General features: G+C 34.1%; 1 protein-coding gene across 1 annotated transcript in view; it reads right to left on the reverse strand.

Annotated features, from left to right (window-relative positions):
* The window catches only part of LOC136027545 (DNA polymerase alpha catalytic subunit-like), a 76,121-nt gene that overhangs the window by 11,982 nt on the left and 36,197 nt on the right, over nucleotides 1-27,942 (reverse strand). The window contains exons 10-16 of the mRNA XM_065704898.1: nucleotides 27,327-27,692; nucleotides 20,893-21,085; nucleotides 18,783-18,990; nucleotides 14,482-14,674; nucleotides 10,816-11,836; nucleotides 4,491-4,799; nucleotides 2,001-2,206 (exon numbers count right to left, since the gene is read on the reverse strand). Of these exons, the coding sequence (XP_065560970.1) occupies nucleotides 2,001-2,206; nucleotides 4,491-4,799; nucleotides 10,816-11,836; nucleotides 14,482-14,674; nucleotides 18,783-18,990; nucleotides 20,893-21,085; nucleotides 27,327-27,692 (2,496 nt within the window). The remainder of the gene's footprint in view (nucleotides 1-2,000; nucleotides 2,207-4,490; nucleotides 4,800-10,815; nucleotides 11,837-14,481; nucleotides 14,675-18,782; nucleotides 18,991-20,892; nucleotides 21,086-27,326; nucleotides 27,693-27,942) is intronic.

Genomic DNA, 27,942 nt, shown 5'->3' on the forward strand with positions numbered 1-27,942 from the left:
TTGATTCAGTCTTTCTTCTGCTCAATTAGAGCTAAAGCACATGATTAGTTTTCCTTCTATTTTTTGAGCATTGAAGATGGCTGGGTGAAAGACCCAAACGAAATATCTGTCACTATTATTTTTGCTCCTTTTTTGTCTGCTGGATGACATCACGCTCATTTTTCCTGGCTAGGTATTTGATTATTTTTATTTTTTTTTATTATTATATTTTTCTTGTTTGTCATATGTCAATCCTGCATGTAGACCTGAGACAATGCTCAAATTTTTATTTTCTGTATCATTGGGATTCTAGTTCTAGTTAGAATCCTTTTCTATCTATGTCAGAGCTAAAATAAGGACAGAGGCAAAGCTGATATTCCATTTCACGGGGTTAAACGATTCATTGGGACGGGGGTGGGTAATATGGTAAATAACTTAATGATGCAGTTTAACTAGTATCTTGTAGTTTTTATTTTTTGGTTCATTTTATTTGTCTTTGAAATTGTCATTTGGTTTTTGTTCAAATTTTCATTAAATTTTATTCAAGTGTTGTTGTAGTTATTATAGTCCTAACAGTTACACATACTCCCTTCACTAGTCACACTTCGGAACCATTAGACTAACTTGATCAATCTTAAATCAATTTCCTAGGAATAAAATCAAGTTCCTGGAAAGACTAATTATATTAAATGCTTTACCTAGAAACATCGGTCATGGCCTGGAAGGATATAATAGAACAATAAAGAAAAATAAATTTTTTAGCTTCATCAGATGGTTAGCACACAAAAATCAACACCGGCAACATATCCTTTCTGTTGGCATGCTCTAGGGTTTGTTAACTGGAGTTAATCAATCTGGCCACCTAACCACTCATAAATTGCAAACAAATTTACAATGCTAAGCCAGCAAGACAAAACGACGTAAGAGTCTTCAACATTTTTTTTCAGGCGATTCTATAATCATTCAGCGTTTTGCCAAGTTTAAAGATATGTTCGAGGCAATATGCAGCAGAAGTTTTGGTGCACATAGCCAGAACTTGGCTTTGAACATGAAAGGGGATAGGATATCGTGACTTTTCTAGGAGAGGGTCTGTCATTTAGGGTATGAAAGCACCTTCTAGGGAGTGAATGTACATTTTGTGTATAAGTACTTTTTTAACAACCATAAATGAAAATTCAAAGGACGCTTTCCCCATAAAGAAGATTCAGAAGATCCCCAAGGGAAGATCTTATGTATCCTCATATATGTACGGGTATCTGGACTTTTCTAGGAGAGAGACTGACAAGTACATTTAAGGGCGTGAAGGTACCTTTTTAAACAACCATAAAAGAAAATTCAAAGGACGCTCTTCCCATAAAGAAAATCCAGAAGATCCTCAAGGGAGGATCTTCTGGATCGACCTGTATATGTATATGGGTATCTGGACTTTTTTAAGAGAGGGTCTATATGTACACTTTAGGGTGTGAAAGTACCTTTTAAAGCAACCATAAAAGAAAATTCAAAAGACACCCTTCTCATAAAGAAGATGCAGAAGATCCTCAAGGGAGGAAGACATATATGAAAATAATAGATAATTCATCGAAAAGACAGAACTAAAAAATAAAGAGGGAAGAAAAATTACTACCACAAAAGGAAGGAAGAATAGAAATGACGAGAAAGCCTATTGGTCAGATGATACCAAGGTAAAATGAACATTAGATAACTATAGAATAATAAAAAAAAAAACAATGTCACTCAACTTAACAATGCTGCTTATTTTATAAGTAAATTATGTATTAAATGAAAATAATGAAAAAGTAATTGGTATAAAGTTTAGATCCCGGTAAAATGTACAAAAATGACAGTTCCTCAAAACCAGAGATCGAGACACATTAAAACCAAAATAAGAAATTCCGAAGGCCCCTTTCCCGATTAAAACCACCTTAGTAAAATTTAACAAAGAATTGAATTTAAACAATTTAAATAAAACCAGAATAAATTGGCTAAATGAATTGAAACAAAATAAAGAAATAAAACAAAACCTGAGCATTATTAATTTCTTCCACAGGTTCCAGCAGCCTCATTACAACGGGATAAACCTGACTACTCAAATAGTAATTTATATCTGGGCTGAGAACTGTGCTGTTTTTCATTTCGTCAGGGTGATATGCACGCTGCATTGCAGGCAAATTACTGCCATCTTCACAGATAACGTATGGGACTGTATCACTACCTTTCAACTTTTTACCTGCCAGAAATGAACATTGTTAAGAGAAGAATAGAATGTTGTTATTCGCTTCAATAGCTTTAAGCAAAAATGAGCACATCAATAGAAGAAAAAAAAAAACACAACAAGAAATAGAAATCCAAAGTAGAAAATAGTGCTTAAAGGTCGAGAGATTCAGATTTTTTCTAGAGTTTCTTATATTACTACTTTTTTCGTACAGTTGATCGGTTTTGCGCAGCGAAAACAACAAATAGTGTCTTCAATTAAAATTTTTATAACTTATGAATTCAGCTATGAATACAAAAAAAAATAATACTAATTGAGAGAGAGAGAGAGAGAGAGAGAGAGAAAGATGGGTTTATTAATATAAATAACAAAACAAAACAAGCAAATGGCCCGAAGCAAAGCTTGTTTGGGCTTACAACCCCAATACACATACAAATAAGAACAATACAAAAAAGAAGAAAAAATAAAAAAGAAAAGAAAAGGAAAAGAAAAAAGAAAAGAAAAGAAGAAAAAAAAAATCAATTACCCTGCATTTCAATCGAAACGGAATTACACTTCAAAAGAGACAAAACAAAAAGAAACTAAAACCACTTTACCAGTATCGCCAAAATCAAAACCAACATCTTGGCTCCACTTGAGGTCCACTCAACTATCAAAACCATAAATATTAAGGCAAAATAGCTTTAATTCCCGCCGAAATTCAAGAAAACTATCCATATTTCTCAAAGTCGTAGGTAAACAATTCCATGCATGGGGTCCTAGATGCCGAATAGAAAATTGAGATCTACGGGTAATAGCAAGCGGACGACGAATTATATCGGACTGTCTCGTAGAATGTGTATGAATATCACTTCCTAATTCAAACATACTTTTAAAACATATTGGTAAACAATTTTGAAAATATTTATATGTAAACAGGCTTCGATAAAAAATAATAAGTCCTGCTAAAGGCAAGATTTTGCATTCTATATACCTCTTTTGTACCGAGTCTTTAAAACCTACACCACATAACACTCGAAGCGCTTTATTCTGCAAAACTCGAACACGATGGAGATGAGAAGAAAATGTACTACCCCAAACATTACAACAATATAACAGATAAGGATGGATTAAGAATCTGTAGAAAAATAATAAGAATCTATAGAAAAATACTACAAAAAACAGCAATTTAAGAACAATATTCGCTTCAATAGCTTTAAGCGAAAATAAACCTATTACTCCACAAAAAAATACTACAAAAACAGCAATAATAAGAATATAAAGTAGAGCGAGCTACTTCAAGGTTACCATATTTAAGTTTTTCCCATAGTTTCCTGTATTTTGAATAATCGGGTTCTGCCAACTACTCATGCAAATACAAGGTTTTTTTGGGGCAATTTTCTGTTTAACGGTTCTTCAAACGATGCAATTTAACGGTTATTTATGCTGTACAAGTATAACAATAATAAAAATCTAGAGCACAAAGAGCTACTTCAAGGTCAGCACGTTTAAATTTCACCCATAGTTTCTTGTACTTTTTTACTGTTGACCGGTTTATGCTAATTACTCATACAAATACAAGTTTCTTTTAAGACAGTTCAATGTTTTTTAAACTGTCAAAGAAGAGGACGGTCGAAAGTAATTTTGACAGTTTAAGGCGAAAAAAGTAGTTTCTTCAATTACCGTTTTAATAATTTATGAACACAACATAAAATTAAATTTGAAATTATTTTTTCATGTTTAGATAATATATATATATATATATATATATATATATATATATATATATATATATATATATATATATATATATATATATATATATATATATATATATATATATATATATATATATATATATATATATATATATATAGATATATATATAGATATATATATATATTCCAAAAAATAACAAAAAACATTAACTAAATAAAAACAGTGATCCCAACAGGGGCTTTTTTGGCCAGTAAAGGAGGGGTCTACAATTTAAAATTAATAATTCATTATTTGATTCAATAATTTATTACATTTTTGATTAAGTATTGAGTTAATATTAAATTAAGTATTAAACTGAATAAATTTTAATTTATTTATTCAATTAATTATCTGATAATTTAGTTATTATAAAACAATAAAAAAATTATTGGCATACACAACAAGAAAAAAACAGATCCCGTCTTTTATAATTTCTAAATTAGTATAATCAATTACCAAACCCTTTTGGCGTACACCCAACAAACTCACCATATTCCTCTAAGAATACACGCATGGAAGGCTGGGAATCACCTAAGTAGCGAATCATGAAATTGGTACTAACCTCCTTTTGAATTGAGCCTCAGTGCTACTTGAACATGTGGTAAACTTTTCTTATCAGGATAATCTTCCGGGTTCTTCGTTAACTGTTTTGTGATAGTTAACTGTGAAACGGGTATCTCTCCCTTCCGAAGATCTTCACTTATTTTCTGCATGTTCGTTAGAATTGCAAGGCTTCTTTCATCTTGGGTACAGTCACTAAAAAGCGTTTCAATTACACTATGGCCGGCACGAACTGCAATAGGGGCCCAATCTCGACGAACAATATCCAAACCTTTGTATTCACTAGCTGTCTTAAGCTTCCCATCCGAATCTTAAAAAAGAAAAGAAAAACATGACAAAAACTTGTGTTTTTCTTTAATAAAACATTTCTAAAGTATTCTAAATTTGTTTATAAAGTTTTTAAACTTTTTTTTAGAATGGAGCTACAAAAATATGAGTACTATCAGATATTACACGGCTACTTACAATACAATGAAACACAGAAAGAAATGTTAGGTTGCAATAGTATAGCTTAGCATAACAATAGTATTGCAGTAGTTAAAACTCCTCAGTTATTTTAAAACTAAGATTAATAGAGAACCACAATTTAATGAAGTAAAAAAAAAAAAAACAAATTTCTTATTGGCAAAGTGAATCTAAGAACAGCGTTAAGACGAACAGAAACTATCGTGTATATGAGAAAAATAGACACTTGGTCTATTTTTCCCACTGTTTTACTTACCAATTACTTTTTAAAACCAAGATTTGATCCAAAAATGCTATTTTGCTCTTAAATGAGCTCTTTCAGAATCAGGTTGATCTTGAGATAAACAGGTCAAACTCTAGCATAAACATCTTGAAGCACCGAGGGCAGAAACCCCATCATACATTTTAAAGCTGTTCTTCAATTTCAATCGGAAGAAATATTTTTTTAAACTAATTTTCGTTCAATTTTATTATCACGTTGTAAGTTATACTAAATAACGGGGGCAGCTACTACCCCCTCACCCTTCCACTAAATTTAACGGCTCAAAGCGTCTGAGGCACCATGCATTTTGAAGTTCCTATTCACTTCCAATGAAAATATGCTTTGAGATTTTAGCCCCCCCCCCCTAAAAAAAAACGTACTTAGCTTCCCCCTATTAGTTGGTAAGCAAAACTGCAATACTGTATAATTATTAGTATTACTGCATATATGATAAACATATGAATTCAATTTTTATGGGCTGCATATATATTTAAGGATGAAAGCGCGATCACATGACAGTGCGGCTTCTGAATCCGGGAAGACATACAAAAGCTTTTTTGATAGATCTAAGCCAAATGAATATCTCCAAATCTTTGCTCGGTTTCTTTTCGGTCTTACTCGCACCAATACCGTTGTTTTGGAGTAGTGTTGTAACTGGTAAAATTGGTCAAGGTGAAATTGAATATCTTACGTACGGACCCCTGTAAAATTGGCATTTTCATTATTTTGCGTAATTTACGTGTTTTACCAATTTTACTGGTATTTTACATATTTTGTTGACATATTTTAAGATGCCTTGCAATTTTCGGAGCACAAAGACGCTGGCAGAAAAAGGATTGAATATAATTTTGTTCTGTGTATAGCTGTGTTCCCTGATTTAAAAGGCGGGTTTAAAAGGACTTGGGTCTTTTGTTGGCAGAATGATAAAGTTTATTGTAGTACAGGTAACTATAATTTTAAAATGGTGAAATGTTAGCTGAATTACATTAGTTCTGTGAACTGTTAAAGACAGAAAGGGCTACTAGCAGGACTGACATATGAAAAACAATAAAAAAAAGTACAATAAAACTAAACAGCCGCGAAAAATCAGGATTATTACAGCCAGTAGACAAAAAGAAGTGAAAATGATAAGAGGTAGTTATTTCGTCAGGGACACCCAACCGTCTTTAGTGCTAAAAAAAAGAAAAAAAAAGAAGGAAGACCAACCTTTTGAATAAACTCTAACTGATCAGAAGAAAGGCTGAATCAAAGAAACCCTACCCAAAAAAACAAGAATAAATGAAAGACTATTCACCAATTAGATTTGAAAAGAATTCTCTGCTTAGTGATTGACTTAGCTTGTCGTACTGACCTATTTTTCTTTAATGGTGGGGTCAAATGATCTTAACTTGAACTGAAAAAAAATACTTGAATCCTTTAATTTTAAGTCATTGTAGATTGCGTTTATAAAAATATCTCCAGAATCTCTATTTAAGGCAAGGTATTCATGGATTTTTCTTAATTTCAATTGCCTTCCCAAAAGAATGCGGGAAGCCATTCGTTTCAAATATTAAAATTGCCTCACAAAAAAGAAATACATAATCCGGATTTTCAACAATGTGGAGGGCTAAAGCAAAATCAACACCCTCATTTTTATTTTAAATTTCACACCTCAGAGAAATCTTGTATTCATGCCCTCTTTTTCCCGGAAGCTGGTGTTTAACCCCCTCCCCCTTGAAAAATACCAGCCCAAACAGAATATCCCCCTCCCCCACGAAAATTACCCCCTATTTTCCCCTTGGATAATTCCAGATTTTCATTAGAAGGGAAATTGAAATTTCTACTCTCCTGTTTAAGTCAGGTGCAACTGTATTGCACTACCTACGGTAAAGACCCATAAGGGTACAATGTATTAATATTTGTTCATTTATTTTTTCCCTGATGCACTTCATGTGGAAAGGGTGGTCTAATAAGATTTGGAGAGGGCTCAATCAATTGGAAATCCAAAGTTCCAGTGACCTTTTCAACGATTTACCCCGGTTTTCCATAAGCTTCTACCGAATAAGTTGTAATTGACTACAGTCTCTAAAAGAAATTCTTATTCTAGTTTAATGGTCAGTTGTTTTGAAAGAATCTTAGATAAATACAGAATTAGCTCTAAGGGAGAAACGATGGAAGAGAAGAGGTAAAAATTAATATGTAACCTTCAGGGCCGTACCCAGGACTTTTGCTTGGGGGGAGGGCTTCGGGACAGGTACGGTCACTTGGATCAGAATCTAAGTCTGAAGGAGGGGAGCTAGATTTCCAAGCAAATCCTGTTGAAGACAGTCGTAATGACTGTGACAGTGACTGAATGTTCCGCTCTTACGATCCAGTACTTAGTTAATCCAAGTCATGAAAGTCTTACAAACCTCATTTTTTAATTGTATTCAGTACTCTCATAAATAAATAAAAAATAATATGTATGTGATATAAGAAATGTGGCTGAATATGGCCAATTCAAAGGCTGTTAAGGCTGTAAAAAAAAGGCTGTAATTAAAAGGCTATTAAAAGGCTGTAATTTCTTAGGTTTAAATATGGAAATAATAACTAATGTGATGCTACTACCAAATAATGGTAAATTTAATTTACTGTTCTATTTTTTTGTTTTTATTCATTAAAAAAAAAAAAAATGGATATCCGAAATGAGGCACTGTCCAGTTTCTGAGGTACAACCCTAGGCTCAAGATTACTGGAGGGATAAACTAGATAGTCAATTAAATTGATGGAACTCAAAGTGAAGGGGCATTAGCTTTTTAAGTCCAGGAAAATCAGAATCATTAAACAGTTCATTAAAAGCTGTAAGTGATGCTGAAAAAGATTTGCTCAATTGGTCTTGTAGCTACAGCGAAGCTCTAAAACACTAATTTTACCCTTTATTTCCTAGAGAGTACCTTATTCTACCAATTTTACTTAATATTTTTTTTTTATTTTACGGTAATTTTACAACACTAGTTTTGAGGGCAGATTGCATTAGAAGGTTTGAGGTAGAGCCTCTCTCTCCCATAGAAAATTTGACAGGATTCAGTTTAGTTACAAAATACATGTACTAGTCGAAGACAGATGGCAAAATATAGGAGGGGGGAATATACAAAATAATATGAAAAATACAAGAAGTTATAGACTAATAAAATCATGAAATTAAAGGAGGCCCTCTCTGTAATTTTTGGGCATAGAACAGAAGCCTAAAGGCCTCTGCTCTATTCTGAAATTTGAGTTGTTTTTTTTTTTTTTACGACATTGTACATTTCCGAACAAAATTCAAATTCAATCCCGGTATGCAGTAAATTTATCTACTTCGTTTGTACAAAACATGTACATAAGTGGTAACCTGATCAGCCAATAATAATAAAAACCATAAGAAAAACCTGACCAGCCAATAATCTTTTTTTTTCCGAATGTAATCACTAGGTTTATATCCCTCCTGAACCTTCGCTTGAATTTGACAGATCGTTTTAATAGAACAACAGTCCGGGGGAGACGATTCCAGATGGACCTGCAGCACCAAAAAAGCTGTTTCTATTATATATATATATATATATATATATATATATATATATATATATATATATATATATATATATATATATATATATATATATATATGTATATATATATATATATATATATATATATATATATATATATATATATATATATATATATATATATATATATGTATGTATGTATGTATGTGTGTGTACAAACGATACAATAAACGCAGTAATGGTATATCAGCAATAACTAGCCCCATCAATTGTGCCGTATTGAATAAACAGGTTTTCCATTTCAGTTCCTTATTAAGGTAACTAATGATGACAGGATTTTCATGGTTTTGTTACAGTCGCGGTTGTTTTTGTTTTCATGGTTGATGGCAGTTACAGTCGAAAAAAGGTTTTGAAGAATAAGAAGATGCAGTTGCGAACCAAGATTAGAATATAGAAAGCTACAGTGATGACAGTAGTCAATTATGGTTCTGAAGAGTGGGCCATCCGAAAGACATAGGAGGATTTGGTAGATGTTTTCCAGAAAAATTATCAACGGATATTTTCAGGCACACCTCTGATAGACCGTATTTCAAACAGTAAACTGTACGAAAAATGTGGTTCAATCCCGCTTTCTAGGGCTATAACAAAGGAAAAGTAGAGATGGTTATGATACGTTCTGTGGATGGGCGATGACAGATCGCCCTTGTCGGTCAACCATCTAGCGCTAAACGAACAGCAGGTCGTCCTCGAGTGAGTTGGCAGGATGTCGCAAGGAAAGATTTAGGGGAAATTGGAACTTCCCGGAGAGTGTAAAGAGAGAGGCTTTGAATATAATGGAATGGAGGAGTAGTTTGCGTATATGTGCTGGCCTCAGACGGTGTGTGGTGTTGCAGTGTGTTGTTAGTAGTAGTAGTTAGTAGTAGTGGCAGGTGTAAAAATGAAATTAACCAATAGAATGTTACGTAGCAAAAAAGATAAATATTATTTCGCTAAAGACTTCCACGACAATTTAGAAAAAAAACTATCCACAGGCATAACACACATTGTCATTCTCTCAAGTCCAAACGGACACAAATATTCACGAAACTTAAAAAATTTATGACTTTTCAATTAGATCACGGGCTATATTCAGGATCTTAATGCCGCTGCATTTTGATTCCTCAAAAAAACATGTTTTGGTTTCGAACAGAGCTAAATAGGGTTTTAGGCCAAAACAGGAATTATATTTATTTACATCCCATCAATTATGTAAAATTACATCAATGCTACCAGTTAAGGCGTGTCACCGCGATCTTGACACAACTGTGTACTGTTAAAGCAATTTTTCAATTAAACACCTGCAAATGTTATAAATATTGATGTCTCTTTACTCAGCCATCATGAGCAGAAACCAGATTAAAAAAGTATCGCTTACATGAGCAATGTCACCTCGCATTGGTAGATTTCTATGAAAATGTCTCCTAAATTGCCTACAAAGCAACAAAATATTATCATATTTCTAGTCTCATAGTCATACTACCATACAGACATGTTACAAGACCTTCTTGTTTTTTAGCTTAAACTAGAAAAAAAAATCAAAGATTCATAGGGAATCATCAACAAGTCAAATATTTTCGACTGACAACCAGTGTAAATATGAGCTTCAAAAAATTCTCAAGTTTTAACGTATGACCTGTTGACCTGACCATGACCTGATAATGAGATCCAGATTCGGATTGACACTCAAATTCGGAATGACATGGCTCTAGCCTCAGTCATAATTTGCTAGCTCAACGCCAGAGCTACGTCGAACAAGCGCCAAAGCTCAATTCATTCGACCATCTTTTCACGCATGTCAGCTAGTTGGAAAGCTTCATTAGCTTTTAAACCGGTTAGAAAGCTTCCTTAGACATTTTGTAAAAGCCTAAACAGCTTGGAATAAGCAAATTAGATCATTCTCAAAGTTATTCAATGTGAAGGGTTAAATTTGAACACTAGCTCACTGTTAGCTATATCTCACTGTGATTCAGATTTTAGCACCTGTAGTTATATCACTGTCACTATGATAAATAAACTTGGTATGCATACAACTAAAAGTAAATTTATTAGCTCACCTTGGCTAACAGTCAGAGCAGCATACTTTTTCTTCTTCAGCAACAACATCATCTTGAAGACGCCATCTACTTCCAGTTCCAAATTTTTGTATGACTTGTTAACTTCTTGCTTAATTTTACTTCCTAGTGACAATACTTCTTTATAGTCAACTGAATTTGAATTAATCATAATCGAGTCCGTATCTCCATAGATAACATCCAGCCCAATATTCTGCACTAACGTTTTTGTCGCCATTAAAATTTCTCTACCTTTAGCAGTAATTAATGCTGCAAGAGGCTTGGCATAGAAACGAGAGTGAGTGAAACCCAAACAGCCATACATTGAATTGGCCATCAACTTCAAGGCTTTTTGTCTAATGTCAAGTTGGGTATTTTCTTCTATAGTATTTTTAGGATCTTTCAACAATTTTTTGACCTCACGTCTACTTGACACGAGTTTTCCTATTTCAGTAGGTAGAATTCCTCTTTCGGGGCTTATTTGTGAGACTTTCTCCAACAGTTCAGGCTCAGATAAGTCTTCACTGAAGCCAATTCTTGGAACTGTAGTGAAGCAAATATTATATTCCTGAATAATACTTGGATATAAAGAGTTAAAATCCATCAATAAAATCATTTTGTCATAAAAACCTGTCTTTGGTTCTAAAACTAAGCCACCAGCATATGCAGCTTTTTTTCTACTTCTACCCTTTCCTTCACCATCATCATTTTCATCAACAGCAGTTTTTTGTTTCCCATACTTTTTATCAGGTACCACATAATTTCGCTGGTTAAAAGCATGCAAAAGTAAAAACTCATTCCTTTCAGAGCGTCCACCGACGAGAGTGCGGGAAAGAACGTTCCCAGCTATGCAAGTGATTTGGGTGGCGAGTTGCAACACTTGTAGCTCGTTCATAATCCTCAAGGTGTCGGTTGCGTCTTGCATTGTGTGATTAATTAACATTAATAAAGTGGCTTGATCATTGTATGCCTTCCGTACGTCTGTTACGTCGTATTCTGGTACGACTCTTTTCTCTTTTAGAACCTGAAAATGACAAATTAATGAGATACAATACTCATATAAAACTATAAGAATGTGAAAAAGACTATAGTTGAATTCTCAGTTTGTTCCCAGAAATTTGCCTCGTGCGGTCATGGAGGAGTATACACCTAAATTTTCCCAAATATAAAAATCATCGATTTTTCAGAGGAAATTTATACCTCACTATCAAAAGCCTTTCTAAATTTCTGATTTTACAGGGAAAATGAAACAACCAAGTTCCCTAGTTCATGCTTTGACAATATTTTGATTAGAATAGTACAAAAGCAAACCAGCTACTTGGGAGAAGTTTCACGTAGTGAAAAAAAAATCTATCGTGTCTTTCAGGAATTAAATAACTAAAAATCTACAATGTTAATGTAGTTTCTTTCACATTCAAGGGAGGCTCGAAATGTCCCTAGACCTCTCCCCATTTATAAAAATTAGATAGCCGAAATGCACCAGAAAATTTCTTTGTGGTGGGGGGAGTATTTGTAGAATTTTTTTAGAGAGGAAGGGCCCAACTGAGCTATATTCGAAGAATTTTCCAAATTTTTAGTCCCAAATAATGAGGGAATGACTGGTGCTTAATCTCCCCCTCCCCTCTCTTCTCAGTTACTATGCGCTTACTATGTGAAGTGTTTCAAAATGTCAAATTTTACATACGAAAGAAACAAATTTCTCCACGTTAAGCTTTAGTGATAGAATAATTACAAAAGAAAAGAATGTTGACACAAACCTGAGCAATCTAAAATGTATTTTTAGATCTACTCAAAATACAACACAAAGCTACACAAACTTGCTTGATTACATCTTACTTGTTGCATCTATAAACTTATTTATAACAAGTAAACACTCGACGGTCAATGACTCCATCGCTCATAACCTTGGCCTTGGTCAAAAAGCGTCCCAAGGCCATAATCTCTAAAATTCTTTCTACTAATGCTAGAACTCTTCCTGGAAATATTAAATTTAATTTTGAACTGCGAAGTAAGTCAACCAATGAACAAGCAAGAAAACAGTATTCCTTATTTTCATTGGTCGATAAATTTTCCTGTTCTACACAAAAAAAAATAATACACTGTTACTAATAACTTTTCTAGGCTACATTGCTGTATGATGAATGAAAAATATTTCTTTCAGATAGAAGTAAAAAAGTGATATTAAAACTTAAAGCGAGCTGATATTAGTGCATACACCAGGTCTAGACTTATGACAGACGCAAACTATCCTAGACCTGACATTGACTGCAGAGGACATTTAGTGAGCATTTAACAGAATACAGAAAAATACAGCCAATCTAAAATGGTAATTACTTTATTGATTTGCAAAACAAAATCAGTATTTCATAATTTCTTCAAAAAAATCTAAAAGTTTATGCGTTTTTAAGTGAAGAGCAAGCAATGCCCTAACATCACGAGGTTGAGGGTTACTAGGCCCTCTTCTGTCCAGGACCATTGTCATAATTTCACGTATAAAATAATTAAAGCTAGTTTTCAATTTTAGATTCCACTATTTTCTTCAATTTTAAAAATTGTTGCCTTAAAAAAGAAACAAAATAAAGTGGATTGAAACTGCACTTTTCACGCTCTTGACTAACCCCCCCCCCCCCCAAACAAAAAGGAAAAACAAATAATTGATCTCTCGCTAAAACTCTGGATGTGTACTTTACAGAATGTGTCCTGGACCATTTTATTCATTTTTACTCCTAAACTCCGGTATAAAATAATCAAAGCTAGTTTTCAGTTTAAACCCCATTATTTTCTTCAATTTTAAAAATTTTCACCTTAAAAAATAAACAAAATAGAGCAGTGTGAAACTGCACTTTTCGCGCTCTTGACTACACCCCCCCCCCCAAACAAAAAAGGAAAAACAAATAATTGATGTCTCGCTAATTTTGGATGTGTACTTTTACAGAAATAGTGTACCCAGTGCCCAAGCCAAACGTCGAGTCAGCAGTCAGGAATTCTTTGACAGCCAGTTGGTCATCCAGAACACAACAAAAACTCCCCCGGTTTCAAATATAAATAAATCGCTCATAGTGCACAACGACTGCTTAAAATTAGCCAAATCATACACCTTTTCATATGAGAATATAAAAAGAAGAGCTGGGACAGCAGATGCTCCCTCACCATACCCCTCGAGGCTTCTTCCCTCAATCTATCGCTATTATCCCAAAAACAGTCTATCAATTCGATTAAACGAAAAGCAGATCATCCCCGAATGGGTGGGACAATGTCGTAAGAAAAGATCTAAGGAAAATGGAACTTCTTGGCAGGGTGTAAGGGCGGGTTCACATAGATTGGGATGGAGGGCCGGGCGCAGCTGTGTTGGCCTCAGGCGGCTTGGTGCTGCGGTGTTATTAGTCTACTACTACTAACTTCTTACCACAGCACCAAGCCACCTGAGACCAACACAGCTGCACACACTCCTCCCTTCCCATCTATATAAACTCTCCCTCCTTACACCCTCCCAAGAAGTTCCATTATCCTTAAATGTTTTCTTACGACATCCTCCCACCCATTCCGGAATGACTTTCGTTTTTCGGTGGTGAGAGTGGTGAGGTAAGGCGAAGGTACGGCAAGGTGCTGCGGTAAGTTGTTATTAGCAGTAGATCCATTTAAAATAACGCTAAAATTAAAACAACTTACTACTTCACGAAGTGCTGCCAGATTGTAGCTTTTTGCTCTAATAAGCTCTTGAGCTGAGTGCTTGACATCGACGAGCAACCGACCACACAAAGCAATGCGATCAAGCTGAGCTTTACCAGCTTTGATATTTTTCAAGTCTCCCCTCCGAAGCCGCCCTAATCGTGACCAATTTGGCACCTTATGATACTCAAGTCTAAAATAAGAAATATAGTTAAGGCAAGCTAAAGGAAGTGAGATAATATAAAAGGAGGACAATAAGAAATAAAAGAAAACAGAAAGAAAGTGGAATTTTACATTTTCTTAACCTTGAAATTACTTTTTCGTCTTTAACGTAAGTACAATAGAGCCCCGTTTATCCGAGCCCAGAATAACCGATTTCAGAAATACATATCCTGATAAAGTACAATGCCAGTTATTTTGATACTTTACTAATTATCAATAAATTAGATACAAATCTAATAAATTATGGTGGTGAGGGTACTGTAATCGAAAGTACTCTGGTGAGGGTACTCTCTTTCTTTGTCAGAGGCACTGCGCAGCGCGAGCAGGCTTTCATTGGTGATCATGTTACGTTGCTAAAGTTTGACATTTTTCACTTACAGCACAAAAATAGACGCTTATCTAACAGGTTTGATCGATATTTATTCAGTTTACCACATGTTATCTTCTTGATTGCTTATAGAGTCCGTGTTATCCAAGTTTTTGTTTTCTCTGTCCATATTACCTCGGATAACTGCAGTTCTACTGTACCTGCAAATTGCCTCCAAAATTATCAACTTAGGTAGATTTATCTTCAAAAGATAACACATCCTCTTCCCTTTCAAATGATTTAATTTTCCGCTTTCTTTTTTTTTGCTGCCCGTCAAGTCAAATCTATCAATCACTAAAAAAAACTACTATATTACTAAAAACCTTTGTTAAAAAAGACAAGTGCGTCAAATCAAATATATCAATCACTAAATAAAAATACTATGTAAAATAAATAGTACTAAAAACCTTTCTTAAAAAAAGACAAATTTTATGGTTAAGAGACTCGGCTCTGAGAACTATTTATATAAGAGTAGCTCCAAACTTAAATAAGTAATGAGGAAATAATTGCTGGCATGTCTTGAAATGCTACCCCAAACAAAAGACCTTCTTGTTGATCTCTTTTTCTATGTCTCTCCCTGTGTGTTTTAACACTGTTCTTCTTCCCCACTCATAAGATTGATTCTGGGATGTAAAAAAATCATATATTATTTATTATAGCTTCTTACGCCTAATAAATTGGTTACTAGATAATTTAAACAAAACCGCTTCGGAGGGGAATCCTAGGCAGATGCTCTCACTACGTACTTACCTGGTTCGGTAATATTTAGTTAAGTTAAAGGAAACCTTTAGTCTGCTTAGTTAAAAACATCAAGTTTAGTTATTTATAACCTCTTTTTTTTGACAAGTCAGCGAGACCCCAACTTGACGTGGAAAAAACTTATAACCTTAAAGAAAAACGATTTTCTTTCTCATTTTGGCAGCAATTCTCGGTTAAGATCTTTCACCAGCATTTCTTACTGCGAGAACTGGTTAAATATACGAATTCAAATTCCCCCTTTTTTAAGCAAAATCAAGGGGGAGGAGGAGGAAAACTACCCTTTCTAGATTTTGAAAAATACTTTTTGTTGGTATTTACACTGAAAAATCGATAAGATAAAGCTGTCCCCTACCCAAGATTTTGACAAAGACGGCTTTGCCATCTTCAATAAAAAATACTGATAAAAATCATAGACTCCCCCCGCCCCCAATTTCATGACCTACCACCCTTTACATTTGACTTTATCTATGGATTTCAGACCCCATCAACATGAAATTTCTTAGTTTCTTCAATAACAATTATAAAAAACCAGTGGTTTATTACTATTAGTACTTGAACCATAGATCTTTTTTGCAAAACAAGCGCTGCAATTGACGACAGCGATTTTTTAGTTTGGTTCAATATAACCTAACCTCCCAGACATTAGTGGAAGTTTTTAACACTGCCTCAAGGTCAGCCTCAAGATCAGACTAAAATACAGCTCACTTACAAAGAGGCAAAGCTGAATTAAAACAGGTGAAATTAAAACAACGGGTCTTTAAAAAAAATTTCTAGTTGAGACGATTGGGATTAAGCTTACATTAATATTTTCCAGAAATAATTAATTTTATTTTACGGTAGTAATTGTTTGATTCTGTAAAAAAAAAAGTTATTTCTTCAAGTTACATTGATTAATGCTAAGCTAAGATTTTTTGTGTATATTATACAATTTGTTTTAGATCCCTGAATGTTGAAACACCAATCAGCTTTCTCTACAATCTAGCAGAATTCCATGAATCCTAAGTTCAGATAATAATCCAACACATCACAAGCGTTTTTCACCTCAGATTTTCGTCCTTAAAGTGGACAGCTTAAGTTCCTTTATGAATCTGATTTGATATACTGCATTTTCTTCTCCCATGGGTTGTCAAATTTATGCAACAATAAAACAATTAAAATCCTTACACCGGTTCTTTATGTGAAGGGGTTTCAGTCTCAAAAAGGGGCTGACCTAAATTTTCCTTAAGTCCGTAAATCCTTTAGATGAGTATGAGTATGAAGGGTCAATTCAAGTAGCCGACTTAGCTCAAATTTAAAGGGATAGTAATCTAAATCACAGCATTACTTTTTTTTTACACTGATAAGGTTGATCCTCTGAAAAAAGATGGATCGTATGGAAAATGTAAGAGAATTATGAAAAATAATAAACATCTTATGTTTTAGGGAGGGGGGAGCACGCGAGTCAGAAAAAAAAAACAAGAATATCTTAGCAGACAAATGTTCTTCATTCTTAGAACTGTTTTGTTCACGTATAACATAGTTGGAAACAGGAGGGGAGAAGATGGTCAAATCTCCCGAAACTCTTCTCAAGGGCTCTTTGGAGCCCAAAATTTGGACAATCTGAAAAAGCCTAGACCCAAAATAAATTTTTGGGTCCGTTTAGTCCTCTTTGAAACGACCGTCTCCTAACATCTATCCTTGTATAAAAATATATTTTTATAACAATGAGGAAAGACTACGTATATATAAATATGAATGTCGTTGAAAATTTTCTGTAGGGATTCAACCAATTTGAAATGAATAATTCAAGCGTTCCGCTATGCCGACTGTTCGTGATGTATGTTGAATCAGAAAAAAATCGCAGGTCTGTATTCTTAAGATTTTACACCTTAAGATTTTGTGATTTTACACCTTAAGAGTAATTTTACACTCTAAAGATTTTGCAAACTAAATGCTAAGAATTTGAAGCAGCTGACGTCTAAACACAGCCGATGAAAAATTTACATCACTTCGTCCGCTCTGGAGCGTCGTTCATAAATCGGCAAGGCTAAGAAAATTGGCAAGTCGAATCTCATATAACAATATCCCTTGGCTCTTAACTTCTATTGTATTTGTACAAAATGTAATGTAGTCTGCTTGTAAATGTCCACAGTTTCGCTAATCTGAAATCCGAGGTGGATTCGAAGGAGGATGTGAGCAATAGAATCAACAGAAAAATATCTACAACTCAAGGAGTTTTTACTGTTCCACAAACAGCTATTATAATTTATTATTCTTTAATAATACATTAATTAATGATGACAATAAAAATAAAAAAAGCCTATATTTCAGGTTTTCTGGAAACTTAAGAACAAAAAATGCAATATAATTATCAATTACTTGGCATTATCTTTCCTAGTTAATAATTTATTAGTTGATAATAAAAAAGAATTCTTTTTACACAACAATTTAAATATTATGTAATAAATAATGATTTATTATCCTAGCATTTCAGTTTGTTTTTTTTAAGTAAAAGAGCCCATGCTTCAGCTTTGAAGCGTAAGAAAAAAAAGTGAAAAAATTCTGAATTCCTAATTCTCTTTCCTATAAATAATTTTAATTTAATTGACTATTTAAATCAGTCTTACCTTTGCAACACCACTTCAATATAATAACAAAAATATAATAACAAAAAAATATAATAACAGATATAATAAAAAAAAAATAATAAAATGAAAAAATTAAAATTCTCAATTCCTAATTCTCTTTCCTATAAACAATTTTAATTCGATCTACGATTTAAATCCGACTTACATTTGCATCAGCACTTCAATATAATAACAAAAATATAATAACAAAAATATAATAACAACAAAATATAAGAACAAAAATATAATAAAAAAAAATAATAAAATCAAAAAATTAAAATTCTCAATTCCTATTTCTCTTTCCTATAAACAATTTTAGTTCGATCTACGATTTAAATCAGACTTACCTTTGCAACAGCACTTCAATATAATAACCACTTATATCATGCCCAATAACAATGTCGGGGTCAAATCTTTGAACTTTGGTCAAGAGGAAGTTAAGCAGCTGTCGTTCAGCGTCACATTTTTCCACTTTGGTAACTTTATCAAATGTCTGCCCAGATCGTTGCAGTGGCCAAGCCATATCTGAAGGGCGACGAAGGGTGGCAAAGTGTTCTACAATTAATCCAACTTAACTAAATTGCTCAAGTTGGTAACGTTCAAGGCAAAAACATAATTTGGTTAGATTTACACAAAAGAAGGAAAAGAGGAAGAAGGGAAAGAAGGGGAAGAAGAAAACACCAAAACAAATTTTCCAACTGTAATATCTAAGGGCGTTACCCTAATAAATGAAGAGCATCAAATATTTGTTCACAGGATAACTTGGCATAGGGTAATTTTAGACTATTAATTTTTGTCGAAAAACGCTTTTTATTTTATTAATAGTTTATTTTTATGCTTACAAAAGGTACTGGGTACAGCAATTTCCTTTTAAATAAGTCATTAAACAGGTCTCTATGGTGTTCCCAGAGCCCCACTAGCAGTGGAGAAAAAGAAAAACGAGAGAAAAACATACATTAGTGTTACCGATGCAGAAGTGATTTTTCCTTGCTGTTCAAGGTGGGAGGGGGCTGTAACTTTCTTGTATGGGGTTTTCGACAACAACGATTACAATAGAGCAGTTTTAATTTGATCCGACACCATTTTCGAGGGTTTCCAGGGTATCTTTCAAAATTCCCATAAATTTATTTTCGTAATAAACTCTTACCACTTAGAATAATCGAAATCATTCCTGAATCAGCTTCAAATGACGTTTTTTCTCACTTGATAATTTCTTCAAGAGGTTTTATATTTTTGGTTACTATGGGCTGAAATTTACTCTTACTAGGTTGCAGCAAATGCTGCGACCTAGCATTAAATTCATATATGTATCTAGATTACTTAGATTACTATATATATCGACAATTACATCAAAGAAACTACTATATTGTAATACTAACTTAACCACAAATTATCTCTCTTGTTGTGTTTCTCTGTTGCCTGAATAGTAGCAGGATGCGACAAAAAGAAAAAAAACCATAGATTTAGAGTCAATTTCCCTTACTATTTTGAAAATGTCGTCAGACAAAAATATTTAAGGTACCAAGGACTGAAAATAGATTCTGATTCTTTTTGAACTGGTTAAGACCAATTATACTTACACTCAAAAATTAGCAAAAATCTGAGATTCAAATATTCAATGCAAAAGACAACTATATGCAACTATGAAGTTTTTAGTAGTAGGAGCACCAAACTTGAAAAAAGAAATATGGGTGAAAAGTCGGCAAGAAGTAAGTTAAAAACAAATGACAAAAAAGATTAAGAAGATGTAGTTATTCTTTCAAGATACGATTTTCTTTGGGAAAAACAGATTGTTAATATTTAAATTTTTATGAACGAAAGCGGTGCCAAATTTAACATGTTATTTTTGCTTATTTATTTTCGCAGTTCAACAGGACAACACTGACGAAAGTGTGGCACTGCCCTAAAGACTTCATAGTTTTGAAATGTTTCAAGAAGAAAAATCTTAAAAAAAACCGTCTTTCTGGCATGAACAGACTTAAGATGGGCCCAAGACATAACCCATGTTTTTATTTTGATATTAACCAACATTTTATTACTGTGTTTTATTTATTAATATTTATTTAAGGTTTATTATATTTAAGCTCTGTTTTATTTAACTAACCGCGGCAATTTGGTGTTATTAACTGAATATATTTTTCTAAAAGTATTTTCTGTTTATAGGCTTGAGGGTCCCTACGCTGGATGCCCTAATTAAAGCTTGTGCCATGCAATACTGACCTAAAATACTTTCGGACAGCAAAATTTGGCACCAAATGTTTGCAAAAGTTATCTTTAATAAATGCAATTAATGAATAATGAAAAAATGAACCTGAATGAGGGTAAAGGCCATGAATGTCCAGCACCCAGATATATGACAATGTCTTTTTCACAGCTTTTAGAATTAAAATTGCAATTAAGTTTAATATATAAAAAAAATTACTAATTAATTAAATATAATTTAATCATTATTCCTACCCTTGAAAGCAGTTTTAGGGGGTGGTCCATCTATTTTATACTCATTATGAGACAAGCATCCAACAAGTACTATTTCCGTCTGTCTTGGTTGGTTCTCCGTGATCGCTGTTTTTACATCAAGAACCATAATGCTAACTGGTGGAGCTGAAATACTTGGACCAACAGCAACATAATCAGGCCTCTGGGTAATTCCCTAGAAAAAAAGAAATGTTTTGGAAAACAAAATTTGTTAAAAAACAACAAATTAAACAATTTTCGTAATTCCCTAGAAAAAAAAGAAATATGTTTTGGAAAACAAAATTTGTTAGAAAACAACAAATTAAACAATTTTAAAAAGCGGTAAAAGCAATTTTGACATTTTGCCAAAATGTAAAAGCACTTTGAGGAGTTTATTTGGAATTGTTTCTTAGCTTTCTGTTAGTAATTTCTCTTTTCAAAATAGCTTTTTGTTGTTATAGATTTCTTTTATTATTACAGATGGTCACCCATCCAAAAATCTACACATTTGTGTGCAGTGATTCACAGAAATTAAATAGTAGTAATTCAGAGTTATCATTAGGGATATCAACGTGATACTGATGGAGCTGATATAATTAGACCAAAGGCTAGGTAATCTATCCCTTGAATATTTCATATGGAAAACTTGAAGCAATAATAAAAAAAAATATTGCAGTAGGTGTAATAATAACAATTATAATCCATTTGCTTCCCACTTTTATATAAAAGTGGAATAAGTAGAAAAGTAAGAAAACGTCTTAAAAACCATAAGAATCATCAAAAGACAAGAAAAAACGAGAAAAAGAGACTAAGCCTTCATGGCGCATTATTTAATTATTTAGAACTTAATGTTGAAACGTCTCTATGATATTTGTTGCTGAATATAGAGCAATGAACTGACTATTACAGAAAGATATAGAAAATTACAACAAAGTTATATACACGGGCAGTAGCTATTCTTGATTCCTTCTAAACCCCTATTATCAACAAGAGCCCAAGAGCTCATATGGCATTTGTGACAAGGTCGGAAGAGCCAATTTCGCAATATTATTGCGGTGATGGGTTTTTTTTTAGGCTATCATGATAAGCACCACTACGCGGGATTCCTGCCTCTGAAGCTGAATAGCTTTTTCTATAATTTTTAATCACTTTAAATCCATCGCTTAATTTAGCTCCTCCTACGCTTGCTAGCCCATACTATAGCGAATTCCGGATTTAATCACCATAAAACTTGATCCAATCTGATATTTTTGGTGAAAGTGTTAGTCAAGGCCAGACATTTTAAAAAAGGTTTTGAAATTAAACTAAAACTTAAAACTAAAAATGGCAGAGCAAGAAAAATGAATTATAAAACTTGACCCAGTCAGGAATTGAACCTATGAGCATCGGAATACAATACCAACACCATATACACTGCGCTATGCAGGCTTTATAGGACACATTTTTAAATTATTTTTTTTTATTTTTTCGAATTAACCGTCCCTCCACTCCCCCCCCCGGATGGTCGAATGAGGGAAGCAACTATTTCTAATTTAATCTGGCCCGATCCCTGTTACGCCTGCCAACTTTCACCGTTTTAGCTTATCTGGAAGTGCCCGAACTAGCAAAACCGGGACCGACAGACAGACAGAAATTGCGATCACTATATGGCACTTGGCCGACGGGTAAGTGCCATTAAAATACTACAAACATCAGCCTAAAAAATATTGGAATGGCCATAACAGCTGGAGTGTAGGCAAGATAAAGCTCTTCTCTGGTTTCCAACAATTTTTGAATACCCTATCCTAATTCTCAATTCATTTTTTTTGGGGGGGGGGGGCAGATAGGGGTTCAATTTGGTTACCAAGAGTTCGGCTTCGAAAGTAAGTTTATTTGGACTTTGAAGGACCGTAAATGTGATTCGTGGCCAAATCAGGTCAAGAAAATACTGGACCTTTTTGACCTGTCAGAGATGTGGAATGAAGGAAAAGGCCCAATGATGAGTGCATTTCAGCATGGAAGAAAGTCCAGCAAACCCTAAACGACCAAGAGATACAAGAATGGCTAGCCCAAAAAGATCAATCTATACCTTCGAGGTTTTACTCCCGAACTAAAGACTGTTGGGGGGAGGAGCAATTGAAAAGAGACAATTTAAAGAATTTGTTGTTGGTGATGAGAGATGGGTTTTATTTAGGAGAGAGAAGAACATTTTTTGGAAAATCCAGGTTGGTGGCTGGCCCCTACTTTTGCCCTGTGTGTGTATGTGTGAATGAAAATCGGTTACATTTTGTATCCGAGTGTTAAGAGCTGTCTCAGTTACGAAATGAATGTTTTGGACGAGTGTCTGCTGGTTAATTGAGCAGACGTCTCAGAGGAACGCGTGTGCTATTAAACAGTTGTGTAAGTTTCTTCGTGTAGGGGTTAAACATAGGGAATTATGTTTGAGGGGATGGTTTGTTAAGGTTTTTAGGAATTGAATAATATTATGGTTTTTGTTTGTCGGTTAAAAATATAGACCTTGTTGTGTTTTTTTTTTTCTTGGTTTGTATATCATTAGAGTTGTGTTCTGTTCTTCCAACTTTGTTTGAAGTTGTATTTTGTGTTGCTATGGCCCACAGGATTTTTTCAATAAATCTAATCTTATATTTAAACATCCCAGGAAGCCAAGACCAGAAAGAGACAAGTATATGTATAATGAATCAAGCATTCAAGCTTGTATCTAATAAATCAGACATTGTTGCATAATAAATTAGACATTCAATATGCAAGATTAAAACACAAATAATAAAGAAACAAACGATAAATAAAGCAAAAATAGAGAATAGAGCAAAAAAAGTAAAACACAGAAGAATTTTCGAAAATCCATCCACGCCTCGACACTAAGCAATGTCTATACAATTAACCGGCGTTTAGACTTCTCTAGGTTGTCTTGCATGTCAAGAAACATGTCTGTCTATGAATCAATTTTCAGGCAGTTGGCGTTCACAACCAAAAATTAATGCAGCCTGCACCAGGTGCCGCACCAGGTGCAAGCTGCAACGAGTTGCAACCAGACATCCAGGTCAAGAGTCTGTTGTTTCAAATCCTACCAGTGAGTAAGCCTCTTTACTATATTTGTCATTTACTTAGGAGTGGCGTTCACATGTATGTCTAGTTGAACTTCGACCATTAAGTAAGAACATGGCCAGACATACACGTCTACACATGAAAATCTTGCTAGACTTCCAGGAGAATGCCACTTCAAAACCAGCTTTCCTCAATGAGAATCATGTATCATATGATTTGTCATTTACTTAACAATGAGGTTCATATGCATGTCTAGCTGAACGTCCACCCTTAAGCGAGACCATGGCCAGACACACACGTCTACGCATACTTCCAGGTGAATGCCACTTCAAAACCAGTTTTCCTCAATGAGAACCATGTATGATATCATTTGTCATTTACTTAAGAGTGGCGTTCATATGTATGTCTAGCTGAACTTCCACCCTTAAGCAAGACCATGGCCAAACACACACGTCTACACATGAAAATCTTGCTAGACTTCCAGGAGAATGCCACTTCAAAACCAGCTTTCCTCAATGAGATCATGTATCATATGATTTGTCATTTATTTAACAATGACGTTCATATGCATGTCTAGCTGAACGTCCACCCTTAAGCAAGACCATGGCCAGACACACACGTCTACACATACTTCCAGGTGAATGCCACTTCAAAACCAGTTTTCCTCAATGAGAACCATGTGTGATATCATTTGTCATTTACTTAAGAGTGGCGTTCATCTGTATGTCTAGCTGAACTTCCACCCTTAAGCAAGACCATGGCCAGACACACACGTCTACACATCAAAATCTTGCTAGACTTCCAGGAGAATGCCACTTCAAAACCAGCTTTCCTCAATGAGAATCATGTATCATATGATTTGTCATTTACTTAACAATGACGTTTATATGCATGTCTAGCTGAACGTCCACCCTTAAGCAAGACCATGGCCAGACACACACGTCTACACATACTTCCAGGTGAATGCCAATTCAAACCAGTTTTCCTCAATGAGAACCATGTATGATATCATTTTTCATTGACTTAAGAGTGGCGTTCATATGTATGTCTAGCTGAACTTCCACCTTTAAGCAAGACCATGGCCAGACACACACGTCTACACATGAAAATCTTGCTAGACCTCCAGGTGAATGCCACTTCAAAACCAGTTTTCCTCAAGGAGAGTCATGTATGGTATCATTTGTCATTTACTTAAGAGTGGCGTTCATATGTATGTCTAGCTGAACTTCCACCCTTAAGCAAGACCATGGCCAGACACGCATGTCTACACATGAAAATCTTGCAAGACTTCCAGGTGAATGCCACTTCAAACCCAGTTTTTCTCAATGAGAATCATGTATGACATCATCCTAAAAAATACTGGTTTTGGCTAAAACAGTGTATTATCATCCTCTTGGGATTTTAAAGCAGAAAAAAAAAATGTTATTTTGCATACCTTTATACCAGAGCCGTAGTTTATCCAACCAAAATAGATTAGGCCAACATTGACTATTTAAAAAATACAAAGAGCAAAAATTGAAGTTGAGGTCAATTCTAAAGTTTTGCTTAGGCTTTATCCAATAATATTTCTGGAAGTCTTCCAAAGGCCTTAACCCAATCCTGTCCTACACACCCAAATCATACTTTCAGATTCGGCACCTTACGAACTCATTTTGGTACACTAATAGTTCATTATTTTGCTGCTTTTTTACTTCTTGACAAATTTGAGCCTTCGTTAAATAAAGAAAAAAATATCACATCAATATATTTCTGCCTTATGGTTCTTTAAATTGAAATGCTGTTTTAAATTTTGAACAAACCAACTTTAAAAAGAAGATTGAAACTTGAAAATTAAAATTACATAACTAATTTAATCTGATTTCATTTTCACTTTCCTTGGTACTTTGAAGCTCGTTTTTATCTAAGAATTCTACTTTTGGAATAAAAAAAAAAAATACAGCTTAGTTTGTTATTTTAATTTCCACTTAACCAATTCAATCAGATTTCATTTTCACTGTCATTGGTACTTTGAAGCTTGGCTTTTACCTAAAATTCAAGTTTTGACAAAACGAAAATACAGTTTAAATGCTTAATTTGGATTCCGCTTCGTCTCCAATTGGGCGCCTTCTGTAAAATCGGCTTTGGAGGATCTTTAGCCTTAATCCTTTTGATGACGAATTTATGCATGTTATATAATGTTAACATATCATATTATATATACAATGTTACTTGTTTGGGCTATAGCAGTTAGAAATTCAAAATTGGATATAAAATTATACTAAAATTGAGTTTTGCAAAGAATAAATAAAAAGACAAAAGACCTAGCGATCAAGTAAATGTACCTAATCCATAGAGTAAGGCAAAAACTATCTAGAGTACACAGAGCCCAATTTGCAGGGAATGTTTTTCATTTCTCTTCAGATTTTATTTATACTTATACGAATCTTCAAAGCAAAAATAAAATATTAAAAACAAAAGCAAATGAATAAATGTGACGTTTAAAATTTTTGATCTGAACCATAATGCTGTTTTAGACAGCCCCCCCCCCCCCATATCGACGAATCAGCAGTAAAAAGAATTGTGAGTGGAACAAAAATAAAGAATTCCTCGCTTTTTAATGATTTTATATAAAAAACGGGAATTCCATGAGCAGCCCTGTTTTTTTCCTTTTAGAGTTTATATAGACATAATATTGTACGTGATTTAACCTCATTTTTCTCGTTATAGTTGTACAAACAATAGGAAAGGATAACAAAACTTTCCTCCATGGGAACACAAGTTGCTCCATCCGGACACTTGCACGCTACAGGTACTATTAAACTTTGTAAAACTAACAAATTCATACTTTAGGAAGAAGTAATCGATTTTATCGATGTTTGTTTTGTTCCCCGCCCCATTAAAGTGAATTTCGGCAGCCAAAATACACCCAGAAGAAGTCCCAAGGGTTGAAGAAAAGACTAATGTCGGTGATTCAAAAAAGAACTGTGATACAATTACCAAATAGGGTGCACAAGTTTGTTTTTCTGTATCTTATTTTTTACCATTCTAAAGGGGGTGCCACGTCGTATTACGAGTTTCAAAGAACTACGGACCCGGAAAAAGATTGGGAACCCTAGAATACTCCAGCTGACATCGAGGTAGTCCAGTACCCAACAAAGGGGGCCGGCAAAGCAGTACAAAAACAATTCTTTTTTAATCCAAGACTTTTGAAGTTGTAAAACAACCTGTTGTATTGTATATATAAAATTGCTATTAGATAGTAGGAATTGATAACGAAAGTATTGCCACGACGAAAAATTCTAAACCAATTTACAGGTTCGCCAAAACACAATACTATCATTGATTCTGACAAAAAAAACTCGTGCATGGCGTCATATTTTTCAATCTTTTGGTATAAACAAAAAAAAACTAACCTCAACAGCACACCAGGAAACCTGAGGATTCGCTGCAGAAACTTCAGTTACATCTAGCCAACATGGTCCTTTAATTTTTCTGTCCAACAAAAATGTCTCTAAACTTGAAGTATTCGTACCAAAAACATGACTAAACGTTTCCCCCTTCAAGTCTGCTGGTAGGGCGGGAAAACTTGCTGAATATCTTATTTCGAGATACTCAGCTTCATTGGGAACATCTGCTAAATCAAAGCCATAATTTTTCCTTATATATCTACATTTAAACTCGGAGACTTTATGCTTGTCGAATATAGATTTGATTTCACCATAAACTGCTTTTGGTGTAACCTCTTCCTCTGTTTCTTCATTTGCCTTCAAGTCAAATATCTATGAAGAAGAAATTTGATAAACGTTACATTGAAGTTTGAAAAAAGGTTTATTTTTCAAAATCTGCAATAATACCTTACTTACTTACTTACTTGAACCTCTTGCTCGGCTGCGACGCCAGCATAGAGGGAACCAGACGTCAGCACCGATAGTTGTCTCCAGAGTGGCCTATTTTGGGCGAGGGTAGGAGCTTCGCTGGGGTCAATGCCTCATGTTGTGAGTCGACCGCGTATGATATCCACTTATCTCA

This window comes from Artemia franciscana, chromosome 5 (assembly GCF_032884065.1).
Source record: "Artemia franciscana chromosome 5, ASM3288406v1, whole genome shotgun sequence".
NCBI lineage: Eukaryota > Metazoa > Arthropoda > Branchiopoda > Anostraca > Artemiidae > Artemia > Artemia franciscana.